At 35.1% G+C, this 23,380-nt stretch overlaps 2 protein-coding genes across 2 annotated transcripts; one reads left to right on the top strand and one right to left on the bottom strand.

The window, feature by feature from the left end:
* Positions 1-6,297: 6,297 nt before the first annotated feature.
* LOC120167817 (protein DETOXIFICATION 51-like) lies at positions 6,298-7,846 on the bottom strand. Its single transcript, XM_039176713.1, has one exon. It carries the CDS (start codon positions 7,843-7,845, stop codon positions 6,298-6,300), a length of 1,548 nt encoding a protein of 515 aa, XP_039032644.1. The 5' UTR covers position 7,846.
* A 10,663-nt stretch (positions 7,847-18,509) lies between these two features.
* On the top strand, positions 18,510-22,480 carry LOC120167819 (bark storage protein B-like). Its single transcript, XM_039176715.1, has 3 exons — positions 18,510-18,640; positions 21,642-21,891; positions 22,072-22,480. Exons 1-3 carry the CDS (start codon positions 18,510-18,512, stop codon positions 22,408-22,410), a joined length of 720 nt encoding a protein of 239 aa, XP_039032646.1. The 3' UTR covers positions 22,411-22,480.
* The last annotated feature ends 900 nt before the right edge of the window (positions 22,481-23,380 follow it).

Genomic DNA, 23,380 nt, shown 5'->3' with positions numbered 1-23,380 from the left:
GATTACATTCTAGAGATTAACAAATAAAAGAAATAAATTTTAAATACGGGGAAAATACAAGGCCTAAGAATAGAATTGGACCAATACAAAACGTTGACAGATTTCAAGCCAAATTGGTAGGGAAGAGATAAATTCCCAAGGGGTGCTCTAGATAAACTATAGTTGGACATGGTTGCAAATGTTCTCTTTTCTTCATCTGCTAACCTCATGCTGTTATTGTCTTGTAAGGAACAACATTCACAACACCCAAAACCATTTATATGTAAACATATCTTTTCTCTTTTCTTTTGGCGACAGGGGATTGATTGAGGATGTATAATTGGTGCGGTCGTAGTTGTTATGAAAATTTTAAATTCTCATATAATTTAAGTAATTTTTTTAATATTTTTTTATTGATGATATAATTTTACACTCTCTGAAATTTTGTAATTTTATACTCTCTAAATTTCTAATTTAACTTTTTAAATTTATAACCCTTAACGTAAAATCTTATGTTCATCTTTTACAATAGATCGAAAGAATTCCAAACTTCCCACAACTTTATTAAAATAAAGAGACTAAATTTATGTTAAAATGTTGGTGAAAGAGTTATTTGATTTGAGTTCAGGGAATATTATAATTTGGGTTTGGGTTTGAGATTATGGTTAGTTTGGATTTGCGATTATAGGCATATATCTTTTGGTTTGGTTTAGGTTAGGAATATTGTAGTGGAGTTGGGTTTAACGAATATATTTTATAAGGGTAAACTATCCTATTAGCTACCTAACTATTAGGGTATTTTTGTTTTGGTCATTAATATTTTTTAAAAGAATTAAGGCAAGAACATTTGAAAAATTGATCAATCAAGTCAATGACCATTAACTAGTTAACAAAATTGTTAACATGTCAGTTTTTTTATTTATATAATATAATAACATATTTAATTTTCATTGCTTAAATATTTTATCAATTTAGTCGTAATTCTAAATAATTTGATTAATTTATCTCTTCATATTTGAGATTTTTATTGCTAGTTAACGAAGTTGCTAACGTGATAATTTTAAAATTTGTATAATATCATATTTAATTTTTATTATTTATGCATGCTTTTTTTATCGCCAACTTTGTTTGTTTTTTTATTTTAGTCATTCAACTATGACTTTTTTTTTAATTTTATCATTAAACTTTAAAATTTCACTCGTTTTTGTCGCTCAACTTCTTTAACATTATTTAATTTTTTTATAGTAAATTTATGCAAAATCCCATTGAAACTCTTATTTCAAATTCAAAATTTTAGACTCCTTTTGATTCACTAGTCTCAAAGTATTTTATTATAAATTCAGACAATAGAGAGGTTAAAAAATATTTCGATTTTATGATGATCAAGTAGCAAAGATTGTAAATTAAACTAACATAAATCAAAGCTGTCATTTGATTTTTGTCAATTTCAATAGTAATTAGTAAATGTGTTAATCTCTATAGTAAATCATTATCGTAGCAATTTGTTTGTGACGTGAAAGGCGAAGCTACATTTGCCATTTTGAATTTGGTTTCTATGGCAGCTTACGCCAAGTAGGCTTTAACATTCAACATGTTTATCGTATAATCAATTTCAAATTTAAAAAAAAAGTACAACGATAAGATATTTATATACTTAGAGGGTGTTTGGTTTAAGGATTGTGGGACATTTCCATGTTTGGTTGGCCGGGAATCTCATTCCCGATAATATTTTATTACCAATAGTAGATTTTTTAGGGTATATTACCGAAAATGTCATTACCTCCCTTTTCTTAGGTATTGTAATATTACCGGCGTTTTGGACTAAAATGCCCTTAAATTATTATTTTTTTTTCAAAAATATCATTCTTCTGTCATTGAATAATAAAAATTCTACGAAGGTTAAATTACAAATTTATCCTTAAATTATTTTAGATTTACAAAAAAAAATCTATAATTAAAATTTTATATGAAGTTCAGGGGTTAAAAAAAATTTTACCCTTTCATTAAACCTTTTTTATATTTTAAATTTTGTAAAAAAAATTATATAAATATTATGAATTTAATTTTTTAAAGAAAATATATAAATATTTTACAATTTGTAATATTATACAAATATATAATAAGGACAATTTGGTAAATATGCATTCCAATAATCTTTTATTTCTTTAACCAAACACGGTAATCTTACATTCCTGCTAAACCAATCAAATACAAAATACAACATTCCCAGTAATCCTATTCCCTGATAATTTTTTATTCCCACTGATAATCTTACATTCCGTGAACCAAACGCACCTTTAGAGGAATAATTTTGTCCCTTCAACATTTTTCTAAAGGGATTTTATATGGTATTAACAGAAGACACATACAAAACGAAATAACGTTAAAGGTCGCATTAAAAAATTAGTGTTCCTTACCATCGTCAAACTTATGGACAACAAAGACAGCCAGAATTACGGACACAGTCCAAAATAAGGATACAACCAACAACACTAGCGAAAACAATAACACCCACCATAAGACCTCGAAAGGAAGCTACACAACAACTTAACGCTATCGTTCGTACAAGATGTCGAACCAGCAGCGCCCGATCACTTTCCCCGCGTTCAGACAACACAACCGTAAAGAAATTTCACACTCACGACTCCAGAGGCCTCCACTGCTAAGTAATTTGACATAGAGCAAGGACAAAGACCAAAGTCACTAGAATGCCATGCTATATCGAACCCGTTCTAGGCACCAACGAAATGTCACTACAAAATTCCGGAATCACAATAGAAAGATGGACAGCATTCCACTCCAGGTATACGAATACATATAACACAGAAAACCAACTAGCCACCCAGACAGATTGAAATTGGAACCACAGCTGTTGCCCACTTGAAGACCAACAACCATCCACCCTCTACAGAGGAGCAACACTACCCTTGCAACCATCCCCACAACTCCAGACCTGCAGACCTCAATGGGATTCAACACCTGCATCAAACCAGTAGATACTAGCAAGTGCAATACAGCAAAACAAGCTCACCCCACAACCAAGTTTTCTATACAACAAATCCAAAATCTAAGATCACAGACTAATTATAATCACCATAACTTTCACCATCATATCATCAATCAGCCCAAGAAAAAGATTTAAAAAACCAGAAGTGCAGAAAGCGGTCAGAACATCAATGAAACATCAGGGACAAGATAAGGATCCATTCGGCCTTCTGGTAAAATCCAGAATATTTGGAACCAGAAGTGGTCATTTACTATTACACCAGAATCCAATCCGAAGGACAGCCACCTCAAAGATTTGATTACCTTTTAGAATTTTGCTTTTGAACAGGGCTACATTCCTGCTAAGCCAAATAGACCATGAAATACCAAAAAAAGGCATATTCTAAACTTGTTTAGAAGTTTTGCAGAATGGTTGACTATCCCAAATGGTAAGAAAAGATTTCATGTTGTCCGGGATGATAAGATTGACGTTCCAAAAGGTGCACCAATTTTACCAAATTCTCCAAACTATCTCATAATGACAAAATAAATGAATGACCGATTCTTGTTTCGAATGAAAAAGCCACATACTGCCGACTCCAAATTTGACACCCCCTCTTTTGGCCAACTCCACAGAGGAAGGGATTCTATGTTGAAGGAGCTTCGAAACGAACGCTTCAACTTTTGGTGGGGCTAAATTTGCCCACACCAAGGACCAAAGAGAATCCTTATCATTTTTTAATATTGATGCATCCCTACAATAAAGCCTTGGACAGTATCTACCATTCGGAGATCCAATCCATGACAAATGATCCACATCGGCTCTAATATTTGCTGTTCTGTTGATTGTATTCATAAAATCATCCCATATGTTAGTTTCCCATTAAAAAGTAACTCTTCTAATTTTAATATTTCAAATCCACGAGCCATTACACTTACACCAAAATCACGAATCTTCCCACTCTTTTTAACTGTAACACCGTAAATCAGCAAAAAAACTCTTTTAGAGAGGGAACTTCAGTCCACCAGTCATCCCAAAACTCCATCAGTTCTCCATCTACGACAAATGCACTTCAGGTTTTTGGTGAACAAATCACCATCCTTAGTTAAGGGAAGGCAATGTTTTTTCCACATCCAAGACGATTTCCAAGGATTGAGGGGACGAGGCACTAGTGAAGACTGGTCAGAACCATACTTAGCATCGATTGTCCCCTTCCATAAGCAATCAGACTCGCAACCATACCTTCAAACCCATTTATTAGGTAGAGACCAATTTTTAAGCTGCAAGTCGAAAAAAAACCCAACCCATTAATCTTCCCACTCTTTTTAACCCTTCAACATAAACTATAAATTTAAAAATTGATGGATTTGAACCATTAAGTTATTTCAGCGGTAAAATAAAATGTTATTCTTTTTAAATATTATGGGTTCGAGCAATTATGTTTGCAAAATGTGTGTATTGTTAATTGGTTAAGAAAATCCTAAATATGTACTACATTTTAATCATCTCAGACTATCGAAAAAATTATAGATTTTGTATAGTTATTGTTGATGTATAACTAAGGGAAGAGAAATTTTATAGTATATGACATTAATTCACTCATTTCAATTTGAACGAAAAATTATTTAAAATGGATATAAAAATATCAGTATATAATAATTCAATCTTTTTAATTTGAATACAAAATCACTTGAGAAATAACCTTACACTCCTCCCCGTCTATGATTGAACATCAACTATTATAAATCTAAAATTTAACTTATTTTGTACGAATTAAGTGACTTCAGTTATTGAAGTGATGATTATTATTCATAGAGATATTGAGTTTGAGCACATCGTCTACAAAAATATTTGAAATACATTATAAAATAATTGGAAATATTTCAATAGAATATTATATTGTAACCTCATACTAATAAAAAATTAACTTATTATAACGTCGGTGAATAGCCCAACCATATTTAAGTAGTTAAAACATGAGAAAAGTCAAAGATTGTATCTTTCAAATGTGGAACGGCTTGTCTTGACGATCCACTAATCAAGTATTGGTTACTCCAACTTTGAAAATACTTGCATCTTGACTTTCTCATCCCACCGTCATTCTCATAAATCCAATAATTGTGGACTAATCAAAATATAATACATTCTCTGATCTAAGCTCTCGTTAATCCTATAATAATCAGGGATGAATTTAAAAATGAGAAAAGTTTTGTGGTTCGACTTTATCCCATGATTTTAACCTATTTCTATTTTTGTCAGATACCATAAAACTATAACTCTTGTCTAGAATATTATGAAAAAAAATCAAGATTAATAATATCTATGAAACTATATAATACATGAAATGACTCGATTTAGTTAGGTATATAAGCCACGTGGGTAGCAGTAGTGGTTTGCAAGAGGTCAGGGGACACGAAAACCAAAACAAAGAAAATGATGTTAGGTTTTCATTTCAACCCAAGACAAAGCCTCTTTTGGGGGTAACCACATTGCCCAAAATTATTCTCCCATTCTTTATTCATCTGAATTTCGTTTATATTAAACAACATTCTTGTAATTTAAGATTTCTTTTACTCAAATTCTAATTAGAAACTAAATTGAATTTTATTATAATTATACTGCTATTAGATTACTTAGTGATTAAATTTTTGGATACATAACATATACCGTATTTGTACTCTCTTTTTTTATCTTCATGTTTATATTAGATTATTATTTTTCTCGTTCATGTTAATAGATAAGATCGAACTATATTAAATCTCGTATCTCGTGTGTATCTTATTCTATGTTCATTTATTTTTTTCGCTCCTAAATTTCTAATGTAACCCTATAAATAAATAATAGAAATTAAAGTTATTGATTAAGCTTTAGATGTCAAAAAGTGATTGCAGTTACAAATCTTTTATAATTTTAGTGAATTTCTTTTCTTTATCCATGCTATTTTTCCTTTTAAGAGTTTACACAGATATTTATGTCTTAAATTTTTTTACTGTCATCTGATTATGTTATCTATTTGTGTAACTTGTAAAAGTGATTATATCTTTCGACAATATCATTTCAAAGATTCAAATCTAAATTCTCTTTGTGAAAGTATAATATACTTTTCCATCGATCCAATATTTATTAGATCAATTTTTATTATAAATCGATTTAAATTTAAATTATATTTGATCAAATTCGTATTAAATTTAAAATAACCAATTTTGAATCGAGTTCAAGTCAAACGTTAACCAATTAAGTTAAATGATAAAGTGAAAACACGAAAAACAAATTATCATCCCTCGGGTAATTTATTTAAGATGCCGAAGTCACCTCTTGATACAGATCAACGGCTATTGTTCATCACCCTTACTATCACCACAACAATCAATCAACTTGGTATCTACACACGTCAGCATCTGAGCCCTATTCGCTTGCAGCTCCCAGTCAGTGGACCCCACTACACACAGCATAAGCCCAGCGCAACAAACCTGGGCCGAAAGCAAGCCCAACCAAAGCCCCGAAAACCCGACTCTGAGATAAAATCCGAGCCCAACCGCAACGGGCATGCCCACCAGATAGAAAGCACCGAGGTTCACGTTAGCCGCGGTGGACGGACGTGCACTCCCTCTGAGGACCCCACATCCCACCGTTTGGGGACAGTTCCCGAGCTCGCATAGACCTAGGATTGGAAGCGCAATCGATGTCAGCCGTAGGATCTCCGAGTCTGATGTGAACATCATGGCCCACATAGCCCTCATTGCTGAAGCAAACGTCGAAGCTGATATGCCCATCATGGCGGACAAAAACACCGCCACCACAGCGGATAGCCTCGCGGTGTAAGGACGGTTTTCCCCCAGGGCGTTCCCAACTCGCGTCGAGACCGCGAAACTCAGCGAAGAAGGGAAAACGTATATCAACGACGTCGTTTGAATCAATATCCCCATGGAAGCAACCGTCGCCTTCGGGTTCGCCAAAATCCCACACAGAACGATCATGATCTCGTACCACCACCACTCCAAACAAACCGATAAGCAGCTCGGTGCCGCCAGATTCAGCAGCGGTTTCCAGCCGGTGAAACATTCCAAGCTCGGCTTCTCCCATGTCGGCTCATGTATGCCGGAGTACCAAACGTAAACAACGAGGGAAACGAGGACGAAGAAGTTGGAGATGCAAGCCGAAGCAGCCACGCCGGCAACGCCGAAGTTGAAATGGGAAACGAGAATGAGATTGATCGGTAAATGGAGAATGGTGGCGATGAGGGTTGCAAAAGTGAGCGGGTGTGTGAATCCTTGAGCTCGAAGGTAAATGCGGATAGGGTGAACCAACGAGTTGGTGAAAAGGTCCGGCAGAGAGAACAACAAGTACTTCTGGCCGATGCGAGTGATATTAGGATCTTGACGAAGATAAACGAAGATATTAAACATGTTCATCCAAAAAACCGATATTAAAACCGACGTGAACAAGAGGAAAACCACGTAACGATGCAGGGTTAATGACAGAAGTTTAGTTCTTCGAGCACCAAAGGCTTGGGAACAAAGCGGCTCCATACCTAAAGCAAGCCCAAAAAGCACCGAATACCCCGTAATGTTAGCAAATGCTATAGCTAATGAACCGGCGGCGAGCTCGACATCGCCAAGACGCCCTAGGAAGACCATGGAAACCATGGAACGAGAATAGAGAATGAGACCGGTCAAGGCTATGGGAAAAGCTAGACTAAAAAGCGATTTCGCTTCCGTTACGATCTCCGACACCAAGGGGTATTGCTGATGATGATCATGATGCTTTTCCGGATCTTTCATGGAGTCGGGCAATGGTAAAAGATCGAAATAAAGATGGGTTTGGGAGGGTTTGTCGGTGGGATGAGTACCGGTGCCGGTGCAGGTGCCTTGGTTACACATGGTTATAAGCATAGAGATATTCTTATAAAGAGCACTCCCTCTCAAAAGGACATAACCTTAGAATCGATGGTGTTTGTGCTTCAACTGAGATATAACACACACATATGTGTATATATATATAGGAGGAGCCGAGGTGGGGTTTTATTAATTTATTTTGTTTTATTTTATTACGTGGTTTAAAGAAAGAGGCGTCAGTGTTTGTCATATAGGTTCAATTTCCGATAAGTGAAATGTTGTTTTTACGAGATATTGCTCTGTTTCTTTTAGCTGATTTCATGATTATTGGTATCTTTCTTCTCCACAAGGCTCGCCACTGATCTCCGTTTCTCATAATGTGATTTACACTACGTGAAATGGTAATGGCACGTGCATTTAAGAGCTGAATTCTGTCTCTCTTTTTACCACTGAGAGAGCCGTGGAGTAGGGTACAAGAGAGGACTGATAACAGAGTAGGGGCCTGAGTCTCCAACGACCGAGTTTTACACTTCTATTTATCTGATTGGCCGTCTTATCTTTGTCATCCAAAGTTTAGGATTACATGATCAACGGAGGAGAAAGAGGTATACCAGAATTCACCCCACCATAATCTCAGCGGATCTCCCTTTTTATTAAGGGGAGTGCATCAAAATTATAAAGTTATATATGAAACTATCTTATATTTTAATTTAAATAAAATATTATAAAGAATTATCTCGACTCTCATAATTCACTATTCTTCATTTCAATATTTAAAAATTAAAACTTTCATATTTATTGAAAGATTTAGTATATTATCACATTAAATCAATCAGTAATTAATTTATATCTATAATTTTTAGAAGGCTTCATTAATGAGGATATCATTTCGCATCAATCAATACATATATTTTGAAATTTATGCTAGTGGTAGAGGTATGTTTAGGAAGGAAAATCTTGATCATTTAATGAATTTCAAATTAATCTGTTTAGGGACGGATTTATCATCAAATATTTAAAAAGAGACTAATTTATTTTATTATAAATTATCAAGTATTTATATCAATTATTAGGAGGGATTATAGTAATTGCTTGGTTTACTACCTCACTATATAAATCTTTATTTTTGAAGAATTATGCGTATGTCTTTGTTCTCCTGTTTAAAAAGTTGAAAATATCAAAAGTAATTTATAAAAATCATATAAAAATGTGAGAGGGAGATATCCAACATCCATTGAAGTGGTGATTTTTAAATTACACATTCATAGGGGAACAAGACGAGTGATGAAGTAGAGCATATTGATTATAGATCGTCGGTAAATTTAGCAGCGTCCTCTACTCCATTACCATCCCTAAATATGACATGTATATGCTATTAACAAAACAGCAAATCGTTGGTGGTCACAGGGCAGGCTAATGATAAGCTCGGGAGGTGGGGTACAAAGGGCATTGAGAGGGACAGGGCATGCAAGGCCACCATGGTGCCCTTAAAACAGCTTCAAAGTTGGAGTTTGGGGGAGTATATTCCATTCTATACGGTTCCTATTACTGCATTTGGGGGGGGGGGGTCCCCTCGTTTGAACTTAGTAAGGGTATCTTTCCGGAGTCATGGGCAGCCTATAATGTCATCAGATCAAAAATTATGTTTCTTGAAAGTTCTTGATAGATTTTAATCGTTATAGAAGAAAATACGAGCTTGAAAATTGGTTTTAATCCCTATCAAACATGAAAGTGTTCCACCATGTATGATTGTGGCTATGAGAACTCCTCCCATTGCCAAACTAGAGAAAATCAGGAGCTTTTCTCTTGTTCCAAAAGTGTAAAACACTGTACTGAATAGCTTCTTGATGGACATTGAAATTTAAGTGAGGGCTGCCCCATTGATAATAATGGGTTTATAACTTATCCAAGTTCTGAAAATTGCTACTTTTTCCCCTTCTAATTTAAGTGAGGGTTGCCTCATTGAATAGCTATGGTTTCCTAATATTTTTATAAACATAATTCCAAATTTTGGATTTCGGGTTTAAAATACTACTTGCATTCATTTAGAGAGGTTTTATATACTTTTCCCCCCTTCATTTAGGATTAGAAATATTTTTAACTAGACATACAATTTGGTTAAATTTGATTTGATATATAATAAAATCATCTTGCCGAGAAAAAAATATATTTTTTGCTTTAACAGCACAATTTGCATTAGTAAAAAGTGTAGTTAATATTGGATGTTGACCCCAACCAAATACAACTGTTTTTTTTTTTAAAAAAAGCTGGTCAAATTGTGGTTTATGATCCCTTTATTTTATTAAGCTTAAATTATTCTTTTAATAGTATGAGTTGATTACGATGTTGTATATGTTCATAATATTTTTTAGCATTGACAACACACCTGTAAACGTAGCTACTTGAACCCAATACCTCTAGGGAAATAACATTCTCTTTAATTAGTGAGTTTATTCCTTTAAAAAAACGCTTAGAAACACATAAAAATATATGTAAAATAATGAATAAAATGAAATCAGAATACCAGCTTAAAGAGACAAAATGTAAATAACTATAAAAAATGGAAGATAACTTCTGAGTTAAAGGGATGCTTTTATTTAACTATTTAAGGGCAATTTAATATTACTTCTTAAGAGTGTCGTAAAAAATGTTCTTAAATATTTTGTTTGGATTTCAAGGTTTAGTACCACAGTATAAAGCGTGTTTTTAAAAAGATCAAATATATATGTTAGATATAATATTGTAAAAAAAAAGATAATTATTGATGATAATAATTTTAGGTTATTATAATGGGTTGGCTTAAAAACTTAATCTAAAGAGTACTTTTGAGGAGCAATGTTAAACACACCCTTAGATTAAGTAATGATATTATAGGAGGGATCAAATTATAAAAAATAAAGTGTAGGGACTAAATTCCAATTTTGAGTATAGATGAAGACCCGAAATCAGAATTTGACCCAAAAGAAAGGGAGATTATAATATAGAGAAAATAACCTCAGTGACCAAAAATCCCATATAATATACGATTTTAACCAACTTTTTCCGGATTTGCCAAAATGACCAACAAAATCGCAATGCGATCGCTAATTCGCAACGCGATCTCCATTATCGCAAATCAGTTTCCAGATTCGCAACGCGATTATGACTATCGCAATGCGATTTTCCAATTTCGCAATGCGATTTTCCAATTTCGCATTGCGATTTTCCCAATTCGCAATGCGAATAAGTAAATCGCAATGCGAATTTGGAAAATCGCAATGCAATACTGACTATCGCAATGCGAATCTTACTATCGCAATGCGATTTACATAGCGCCATTCGTATTAACGCGTATTTTTTTTTTCAAATTCCAAACACGATTTTTTTCTTAATAAATCGGAAACTGAACCGTCCACAGTAATCGCAACTCATAACCTCAAACCTAAAAATCACAACACTCAGTCCCATCTCCATCTCTCACTCTCTACGACGAAATCCGTCCCCATCTCCGAAGATTTCCGTCCCCATCGCCGGCGAAATCCCTCACAACCATTCACAGTCAAAAATCTCTCACAATCATTCAGAAATGGAAAATCAACATCTGAGGGTTAGTTTTGTTTTATTTTTATTTTGAAATTTTTGTATTATTTTAGGTTTTTCATATTGAGATTGATGATAAGTTTACTGGTAATTTCAATAATAGATTAACCATTTCACTTAGATTTCTTATTAAATTCATTCGATTGCTGCCAATACTGCTAAACTGTTTAGCCTGTGAAGTTAGTATTTGTCTTTGTTTTGTCTTTTGGTTGAAGTAATGCAGAAGAAGAATAGTTTCGAGAATGAAAATCGCAACGCGGAAATAACTATCGCAACGCGAAATAAAAATCGCAACGCGAAACCAAAATCGCATTGCGATTTTCATTTCGCGTTGCGATTCTCTCGTTGCGATAGTCATTTCGCGTTGCGATTTTCTCGTTGCGATAGTCATTTCCGCGTTGCGATTCTCATTATCTCGTTGCGATTTTCATTTCAACCAAAAGACAAAACAGTGTTGCAAATTTTAGTTTCAAGAATAAACTACTATTTATGTTTATTGTTTTTGGTATATATTGACAGTGTAGTTTTTGGTATATCTAACTTGATATGTTTATTGTTTTTGTAGAAATTTTTTTCGGCTTCATTGACATTAAGGAATAAAGTTAGCCTAGCCACTACAATTGCTTCGAAGCTTTCACCTGCACAAAGAAAATTGTTTGAGGAAACCTGCTTCGGGCCATGGCTGAGAGTACAGCATCCGGGTGGAGATGCTAATTTGACTCATTTGTGGCTTCAGACCATGACCCATCTGAAAATCACAATCATCTTCAAAATCCCAATCACAACCGGCTTCACCTTTTGGGACTGTTAACTTAGGTGATTTTTAAATGCAAACGTTGTATTATGTGTATTTTATGTGTGCACTTTTAACATTTTCAGTTAGGCATGTATTAGTAACTTGAGTTTGAACATTGCTATGATCTGTTAAGTTGTTATCACTTATTAGACATTCATTTGACTATCGCAACGGGGAAATCGCAACGCAAAAATGGAAATCGCAACTCGAAAATGGCTATCGCAATTCGGAATGAAAAATCGCAACGCGAAAATGGCTATCGCAACTAGAAAATCGCAATGCGAAATGAAAATCGCATTGCGATTTTCTCGTTGCGATTTTCATTTCGCATTGCGATTTTCTCGTTGCGATAGTCAGTTTCGTGTTGCGATAGTCTGTTTTGCCTTCAACATAATGCAGATTGAAAATCAACAAATCAACTATTACATTTCAATCAATTAAACAAGCACAAATAAGAATTATGTACACACCAATTAAATAAATCAACATTTACAAATCATTTTTTACAAATCAATTAAACAATCAAAAAATAATAATAATTCTTATTTCCTCATCAATTATTGAATCAATGAATCAACTTTTGCACCCGTACATCCATTTCACGCAGCTCACTTAAGGATTAACCTGCAAAAACCAAACATTTGCTCAAACAAGACTTCCTACACATCTAAAACCTATAAACAACAAATTATTGAATTATAGGTACTTAACCAAACATTTTCAAACCAAAAGGAGTATATATGTTAACAAAACTTGCATTTGACTTACCAATTAACAATGGATACTTTTATAACGCGGATGCATATAGGCAGCGTCTAGAATATATCGCTCTAGCCATATAATGCCGAAACCACAAGCCTACTGCAGCTCTATCTCTATCGGTGGGAGGTAGAAACTCTGTGCTTCCCGTCGTCAAACGCGCCAAGCACATGCATACGAGAGGACCACAATCCCCTCTGCCTCCCGGCGATTGTTGTGGCACGGTCTCGTCTCTGACAACTGTGACATTGAACTTCTTTGGCTTCTTGTGTCCAGAATGAGTCCAATAATTAATCCCATCCAAGAATTTAGCCAAATGAGAGCTCCATCCTTTGATAATATCTCTCAAATCAGACAGTGATATGTAATTTATCATGCTGTCATATACTATTATCTTCAGGGATGGGAGCTGAAGTTGGACGAGAAGCCAATGACGACGTTCCAAAACAGGGATAAACATCTGCAATCATAAGTAATAATTCATTTATTTGCGCACTTATTTATGAACACCTTTAAAAAATTTAAAAAACAAACACTAACCTTATCGAAATGACCATCCAGCTCAGTTGGTAGAGCACAAGGTTCTTAACCTTGAGGTCGTGGGATCGAGTCCCATGGAGGGTATTTCATAATTTGGAGGTCTCCTACGGAAGTTGCTCTCAACCTAGTGTTGGGGGTAGCCTACTATCTTACCTCCCCCTTACCCCATTACATATGGGAACAAGGGACAATCATCATTATTCACTAACCTTATCGACCTCCCACCATGCAGGATAAAGTTTAGCTTGTCCGTTGCCCAACGAAAATGATTCATCTCGTTGATTCTTCAAGTGAACTGCGTGAAAAGCCGCCGACATTATTGTATATCGCGATTTTTTTTTTATTTTTCCTAAGCTTCCTTATTATTAGAAGACGTGACACCCACGCATCGATATGCTGTTTTACAAAAAAAAAAACATATATTAGTGAATTACATTAATTTTTAAAAAAATTAATCAAAATCATATATAAGTCAAATATAAGACTTACCTCCCCATCGAAATAGCCACTGTCTTCAACCCCTAATAGCACACCCCACCAAGACCGATCAAGCAACAAAAACATTTCATCGTTGAGTTTGCTTATGTCAGTGTAACACCCTTGGCTCCGCTCATGTAGATAAAAATCAACTGCGGTCTTAGCCCAAAGGGTATTATCCACAATTGTTTCCGGTAGTTGTCTCCTCTCCATTTCAGATACCGGAAGGGTACTAGTCGGTAACTCATACGAGAGCCAACTCTCATCCATCATGTCCGAAACCGGTGGGGGTTTCTCAATACTTTGATATATTACCCCATGTGAATCGGGCTCTGGAATGGTGGGAGTGACCTCTTCAACGATGACAGTGGCCTCTTGAACGGTGGGGGGGACTCTTGAGGGAGGATATGGGCCTCTTGAACGATTAGAGGGGACTCTTGAGGGATGACAGGTGAGTCGGGCTTCTTCTTACGGAGTCTTCACACCATTGGAGTGAACGGAGACGTAATAGCACGTCCACGCCGTCTGATGCGTGAACTCCGTCGTGCAAGGAAAACCCGACGTAAAGTATCCACCTTATCGGGCCGTTAAAAAAAATTAATACAATAATCAGTAAATAAACAGACATGATATTAAACAAAGACAAATATGTTTCAAACTAGCATTGTATTCACCCAAGTCATTATTCTATCATAGTTCACAAAATGCTCAGATAATATTCCAGAAGTAAACACTTATATAAACATTTAAAAGGACAACATATATAAACATTCCAGAAGAAGAATAGTTTACTTTCGCAACACGAAACTTAAAATCGCAACGCGAAAATGACTATCGCAACGCGGAAATGGCTATCGCAATGCGAAATGCAAATCGCAACGACAAAATCGCAATGCGAAATGAAAATCGCAACGACAAAATCGCAATGCGAAATGAAATCGCAACGACAAAATCGCAATGCGAAACATAAATCGCATTGCGACTTTCATTTCGCATTGCGATTTTGTCGTTGCGATTTTCATTTCGCATTGCGATTTTGTCATTGCGATTTTCATTTCGCATTGCGATAGCCATTTCCGCGTTGCGATAGTCATTTTCATGTTGCGAAAGTAAACTATTCTTCTTCTGCAAATTGAAACTTGAATGGATTGCATTACTTCAACCAAAAGACAAAAACAAAACCAAAAACAAATACTAACAAAAACAGTTTAACAATATTGACAGCAATCGAATGAATTACGAGTATGAAAAATCTTAAACTTACCTCGTTGCGTAGAGTATGAACCTCATTCTGCAACGATGCTACCATCTCACATAGAGCGGCTACCTCACCGCGTAATGTAGACACCTCAACACGCCATGCACCATCGTCTTTGCGTAAAGTACCGACCTCCTCACGCAAGGCATTGACCTCATCACGTAACTCCCCTAACTCATCCCGTTGAGGTGGAGGTGGAGAACAGGGAGATAAACGTCGTGACATCTTTGCCGGTCGCCTATCTTGCGGTGATGGTGGAGAAGAGGCTCGATGATGTGACAGAATAGGTGATGGCTGTCGTTGTGGAGGTGTATAGTCGGGTCGATCAGATGATGGCTCTGGGTGAGGTAATAGCTCTGGGCGAGGTGATGGCTCCCGAAGTGGAGGCTGCTCATCAACCGTTCCATCAAAAAAACGCTTACTAGCTTGCCACCAATCAGTGGCAAGCTCAGCTTCCGTGGGTGTCAGCCTCTGTAGAGGAGTGTTGGCCTCCTAACAATATAAAAGCTCAAACAAAGTTAAACGTATACTAGTAATAACTTGTTTATAAACATATGGTAGTATTTATGTTAACTTACATTATTTATTGTCGTATACCGTAGTAAATCTTCCCATTGCAAGGTCCGTTTCCTCTTCCAGGAAATAGCCCTGGGAATATCATTTGAAGTTTTTATTGCATATGTCTTCATGGCGGGAAAGACCTCAAATATCCAAATCTACAAACAATATAATAACAAACATTAGTAATTGTTAAATAATTACTTATAATTTTGGAAACATTATATAAAAATTCTTACCTTAAAGGCCCAAATAAAGCATGTCAAAGTGTATTTGGAACCATCGCCATGCAAACTTTTTCGATCATCCAAGGCAGACGATAACTTATTCCATGTAGCTTTCCATAAATACGAGCCCCACGGAAACAGGTTCCACGCATTTAGGTCTTCTACCAATTTGATTAGATCATTTGGAATAGGTTGTCTGGCCTCTCTGCCTAAAAAACCGGCATGCAAAAGAATTAGAAGGCATACTCGGACAACGTCGACGTCATCCATCCGAGTAAAACCATCTTTCTTATTCAACAATCTTGTCAGGTCTTCTACGTGTAGATTCGGCCTCTCCAGCTCAAGAAAAACCCGGGATAGCCATGATGGTCGGGTAATGTGTCTAGTGTACCGACCTACATCATCGTGTCCGAAGCGTAGACCGATGATTAAGCAAAACTCCTCCCGCCCAAAACACGTATACGCCGGTGGAAAATCAAACCATATCTCTTCATCACGACGTTGTATAGTCTCTGGTAGATCGCTAGTCATGGTTTGAAGAAACAGGTGTGTCATAATCGCATCTCCACCGGGATGTTGTACTTTCAGCCATGGCCCGAAGCATGTATCCTCAAACATTTTTCTTTGTGCAGGTGAAAGCTTCGACGCAATTGTTTTGGCCAGGCTGACTTTATTTCTTAAGGTCAATTGAGCCGAATAAAAGTTCTACAAAAACAATAAACATACTAAATTAGATATACCAAAAACTACACTGTGAAGATATACCAAAAACAATAATAAACATAAAGAGTAGTAGTTTATTCTTCAAACTTAAATTTGCAACACTGTGAATTTCGTATTTGTCTTTGTTTTTTGGTTGAAGTAATGCAATTCATTCAAGTTTCAATTTGCAGAAGAAGAATAGTTTCTGAAAATGAAAATCGCAACACGAAAATGACTATCGCAACGCGAATTTGACTATCGCAACGAGAGAATCGCAACGCGAAACTAAAATCGCGTTGCGATTTGCATTTCGCGTTGCGATTCTCGGTTGATTTAATAAGCAATCTAAGTGAAATGGTTAATCTATTATTGAAATTACCAGTAAACTTATCATCAATTTCAATATGAAAAACCTAATAATAATGCAAAAATTTCAAAAAGAAAATAATTAAAAAAACTAACCCTCGTTGGTTGATTTGGTTGATTTTCCATTTCTGATTATGAGGGTGGCTCTGAGAGATGGAGATAGACGGATTTCGCTGGAGATGGGGACGGATTTCGTCGAAGATGGGTGAGAGAGTGAGAGATGGAGATGGGACTGAGTTGTGATTTTAGGTTTTAGGTTATGAGTTGCGATTACGGAATATACTGTGGACGGTTCAGTGTTCCAATATATTAATATTCGTGTTTGGAATTTAAAAATAAAATACTTGGCCAGGATACTAATGGCGCTTTGAAAATCGCATTGCGATTATGTATTATCGCGTTGCGAAAGTCAGAATCGCATTGCGAAAGTCAGTATCTCGTTGCGATTTTGTATTATCGCATTGCGATAGTAAGTATCGCATTGCGATAGTCAGTATCGCATTGCGATTTTCCCAATTCGCGTTGCGATTTACTTATTCGCATTGCGAATTGGGAAAATCGCAACGACACTGTAGACCATCGCAACGCGATTTTCAACTATCGCAACGCGAAATGCAACGCGAATTTGCGATAATGGAGATCGCGTTGCGAATTAGCGATCGCATTGCGATTTTGTTGGTCATTTTGGCAAATCCGGAAAAAGTTGGTTAAAATCGTATATTATATGAGATTTTTGGTCACTGAGGTTATTTTCTCTATAATATATATATGAAGATCGAATCATGCCAAAAAGCCAAACTTTTTGAACAGCTATATCGGCCTTTTGAGATGGGGCGGGCGGGGGGTATTCCTGGTTCAGAATATACAACAAAGCTCAAAAGTTAAAATTTGCAGTGCTTGCTGGTTTAACTGTCAAAAGGAATACCAGAGAAAGATACATACATACATACATATGTATATATGTGTGAAAAGGCCAGCTACTTGCCTCACACGCACTGACAAAGCTAATATTCCAATAGAGAAGGTATGTGATGCAAAGAACCTGTAATATTCACATTGTCATTTGCATGCAGACATTGATACGAAAACGCAACATGGAAGAAACAAAAGTTCCCCTATGGGTAGGGAGGAGGGTACTTGCTTTGCTTTAAAAGGCATGCATATATATTTTAAATTTCCTAGTATGTATGTTTGGAATTTGCCCTTTGTGTATGGGACTTGATATCCTATCCCTAATGGTTTGAGCTGGAACATTCTAAAACCAGGGACCAAACTTAATAGACCCACACGCATGCCGTAGCCCACGTGGGGCGCATTTCTGCACATGGTTTGTGAGACATTCTTGTCTAAAATATCCACCTTTACGAATGTAAAACAGCTCTGATTTGAGGTTTTTAAATTACTAGCTTGGACTAGGAGTCTAGGACCTTCCCTTGAGCGAGCCACAATGTTTGACCCACTTCATGTTGCACCTCGGAAACAAAAACAATGGGCGAATTGGCTAATGGGGTTGCTGTATATTCGATTTAGACCCATTGGAGAGAGGGATTACAGTCAGATTGTTTTGTGTTCCACAAAGTGAGCACATGTTTTGATTTTCCTTAATTCATGCAGAAGTGATCGGACATAGATTGTGATCACTCACTAAAGTGTTTACAGCTTAACCCGCTTCATTCGTGTAAGTTCAATTATGCTTAAAAAATTATGATCACTAAGTTTGAAATCTGAATCTTGGCGTGTATTTTCTCTCTCTTAGACTTCGATTATGATCAAAATCCAAAAATTTGATATGATTAAATTGAATTCAAATTATGTTCAATTCAATTTAATCATTAGAAATTGTTATGAAATCGGAAAAATAATGACGAACAAGATCGCAAAGCAAGAACACATATTTACATGAAAAATCCTAAACGAAAAAACACAAACAATGGAGAAGAAATTCATTACGTTGAAAATATGTTTTGAATCCCACTATTGCAACACGACGAATCCACACAAAATTCCTTCTTCTCTTGGTTTTGATTCTTCACCAAACAAGTTGTATTGTGAACTTCTAGGGCAAACCAAAAACAAAATTGAGGTCATACTATCTAACAAAAGTCAACAACTAGAACCTGTCTAATTCAAATCCTAAAATAATTTGAATTAAAAAATGTTTTGAATCCAAAATAAGTCCAACTAAAACGTCCAAACATCAGAAACCGAAATGATCAATATATATAAACCCAAAATGACTTAACCTAAAATAATCAAACTCAAATACCAAATTAGAATGACAAAAATCGAAATGATTTAGGCTCGATATGACTAGTCACAAATTCGAATATCCTAAACCCAAAATGAGTCTAACTCAAAACAACTTAAACCCAAAAAAATTGAATCGAACTTAAATTTATCAACAAAAATTAAAATTCAAACTAGTATTGTTTAAACATAAGACTAATAATGCAACAGTTAATTGGTGAATGTAGAGGATTGCAAATCCCACTCATCATATTATTAGTGGCCCTGGCTCACGCTCCAATGAATCAGCAGATGAAATGTTCCATTAGAGCAAAACTTATGTATATAAACTGATCTTCATCGTACCATTGATATTCTTCCTTTCTTTCCATGTAAAACATTAGAAAGCATACAACATGTATTAGTTGACCGCCATTTAGATGGAACAAAAGAAGAGATTGGATCTCCCACTGGACAAAGATGATCAATAGAAAATGGTTTGCCCAAAAGGAAAAACACTTGCATGATGGGAATTATATATGATAGGATTTGAGGGTTTAGGCTGACAAATCACCAACGAAATTGGAAAGGCTATGACTGCTTTAAGAATGAACAAAAATGCCATGGATAATGTTTTCTTCTTTGGGATTCATGAATTCTAAAGAATCCACCAAAAAAACATTTACATATTTTGCCAAGTCAATTTCATGGTGCCGATTTGATTCCATTATTCTCGTCCAAAAGTTCCTTTTTGACAAATTGCATATTATAAATGGAAATTGTATACAACATCATCAATGTGTACATATAATAACTTTACTTGTGGTATTTTTCATGGTTAATGACAATATTAGTCTTAGATTGATTTGATTATTTCTTTCCTCGTTTTCTCATTTCTCTTCCTCCAAACTTTGTTAAATTTTTATGTTTTGTTTTGCATATGAGTTTTGCTATTTTATGTTGTTTGATTAGTTTTTTCATATTCTTGTGAAAATAGTGGATAGTTTTATTTGTCAGTGTAATATTTATTTTCTTTTCTCAATGTTAGATTCAACGTCTCTTTTTCATTTGACATATATTTGGTATTCTTGTTGATCTACTCTTGTTTTAGACCATTCGGTTAATTCTATTTTATTCATAGACACTCTCATCCTCCAAAGATAGGTCACAATTTAATTGCGATAAAACTAATTGTGATAAACCCTAACCAACCCACTTTTCCTTTTTTTTAAATTTAAAAAAAAAACCCATAGCTTTATACTAAAAACGGTGATAATTGAACGATTTCCTAGTATCTCTATATAACTTGAACCCGGTAATATGGTATGCCAACCCTTAGGTATGTTTGTTAGGGAAATCAAAATGTCAAGCATAAACAATCTTAAAGTTATAGTATTAGTGTTTTAATTTAAATAGTTTACATTATCTTACAAGGATGGGGTTGATTTAAGAGTGGTTAACAATTTAAATAGTAAGAAAATCAAGGTGGGGTTGAAATGAAAGATCTAAAGGTTAACTAATAAGGAATCTAATGATGTTTAAAATCTAATTATTTCTCTAAGATGTGCTTAATTTAAGGGAACCAACCCTGTTGGATTGCCCCATCAACCGGTCAATCTCCTAAAGTAAAAAGATTTATTTTTGATACATTTAAGGATGCAACAATTACACTATTTACACCTAATTAAAAAATCTAATTATCAACTAATCGAATCTTAGTTCGATTGGTATGATTGTTATTGTAACATTCAAGAAGAAAGTTTGAGCCAACTTAAAAGCGCATGATCCTTATTCCAAAAATAATTTAATTATCAATAGACTAAAAACAAATCCTTATACACGTAATGACATAGTCATGATGAAACTTCGTATGGACAAATATAAGTACGGATAAAATGATGATCAAAATCTATTTATTAAATCATCAAATTAAAATTAAAAAGGGAGGGTTATGATCTATTTTTTTTAATTTTGAAATTAAAAGGGACCTAAAAAGTATTTAAATCGAAAAAAATAGGTTAAGACTTAATTAGTTTCAAAACTAAGAGGGACCTAAATAAAAATTAAATCCAAAACTGTTGAAGGTCATGTCATGACTCCTTCCACGTTATACATAATTTCATTTTATTCACCACCAATGTACGAAAATATACTAACGTTATAAATAATTTAATCTCTTAAATTATTTTATCTATCGACAGTGTACTATAGTATAAGAACACACAAAAGAAAGTGGGCTTCTTGCTCATCCGAATTTAATTTAATTTTGATATTTCTCATATTGATCTCATCCTATTTAAAATTTATTTGTAATAATGACCATATTTCTAAAAATTGTTAAATGCTGAAAGAGGTATGGAGATGGAGTTGAAGATGTGCTAGCTCTAGAATCAAATGGAGACTACACCAAAGAAATTGGTTACCTTAGGTTCTCTGATTACAACAACAGCACAAAATGCAACATTTCTTCAGAGAATCTGCTCAACAATGTGTGGTACCAAGCTGAAGAGATATTCTCAGTGGATGGGGTTCCAGAACAAAGACAGCATGCGTTCTGGGTTCCAGTCAACAACCACTACTTTGCCACTGCAGAAAGAGTTGAGGTAAAAGTTAAAATCATAAACAAGAAAAGGCTTAATCGCTTCAGATTTGACGTGTTAAAAATTAGTCATTATAAAGGTACACGTGTTTTAAATGCGATTCGTATCATATTTGTTTAATGTTTCAAACTAACAATTGAGTTAATGAAATGAGGTACGATATTAATACTTTTAAGAGATCAGGTTTTGAGACTTGGTGGATGCGCGAATGCAACTTGCTTACCAAGACCACCGATGGTGGTGAGAGTAGAAAGAGGGATCAGCTCCAACATCTTTGTGGACAACAGAGCTTATCGTGAGTTGTTGAACGCCAAGTTCAATGCAACAGCAATCGACATGGAGACGGCTGCAGTTGCCCTTGTCTCTCACCAACAAAACACGCCCTTCATTGCATTCAGATCCTTGTCTGATTTAGCCGTTGGGGTTTCTGCCTTGTCCAATGAAGCCTCTGCGTTTGCCTCTTTGGCAGCTCAAAATGCAGTTGATGTTCTTATTAGCTTCACTTCCTTGTTATCTTCATAAGCACATGCCACCAGTTTCTTTCCAAGCCATTTCTTTTGAAATTTTTAAATGATAAATTGATTGCTAGTTTGTTAATGGAAATCCCAACTTCAATAACAACATTGGGTCTTCTTTGTATACGAATTATAATTTATACAAATGAATAATGTTAGAATTATGTGATTCAAATTCTCTTTGGTTCTGTCTGAGATGATTTAAAAGAAAAATTCATCTAAAGCAGAAACTAAAATGAGAATATTGTTGCGAGAGACGGCTATCGGATAGAGCAAAATCGCAACTGATAATTTGAGAAAATAAAAATGAAGATAAAAGAGACACAAAATTTACGTGGAAAACCCCTAAAATATTTAGGGTAAAAACCACGGGCAACGGTAGAAGAATTTCACTATGAGAAAATAGGAATTACAACCTCTCTCGATCTACCAAGGAGAAAACAATGATAATTCTCTCTAGATAAAAAGGAAAAAACAACTCTCAAGAAACTCTCTAAAATCTCTCTAGTATTGGAAGAAAGCTAGAATGCTTTGGGATGATTTTGAAGCTAAATGAGCTAGGATATTTATAGTTGAAACTTGAGGACTAATCTTGTAAATACCCTAAAGTTTAGGGACTCAATTTGGTAGTTATGCCTTTATTATTTCAACAATTTGCAGCTACTTTTGACTCCACAATTCCACTTGCACATTCGGTGCATTAATGCACCGAATAATTTGTTGAAATTTCAACAATCTCCCACTTGAAGATTTGATTGGAACAATCATATCTTCACACCATTCTTTCTACCTTGTACCATTATGTTGCTTACGTCTCTGACAGGCCACAAGAGGATCGACACCAGGTAAATTTATCAGTGTTGACCGCCTTCGTCATGAAATCTGCTATGTTGTCTTTGGTATGGATCTTCTGCATATCTATCGTCCCTTCTTCCACTTTTTCACGAATGAAATGGTATTGAACTCGTATGTGCTTT

The sequence above is a fragment of the Hibiscus syriacus genome, unplaced genomic scaffold, assembly GCF_006381635.1.
Source record: "Hibiscus syriacus cultivar Baekdansim isolate YM2019G1 unplaced genomic scaffold, ASM638163v2 tig00111701_pilon, whole genome shotgun sequence".
NCBI lineage: Eukaryota > Viridiplantae > Streptophyta > Magnoliopsida > Malvales > Malvaceae > Hibiscus > Hibiscus syriacus.
This window is presented reverse-complemented; position numbering and strand designations above follow the sequence as displayed.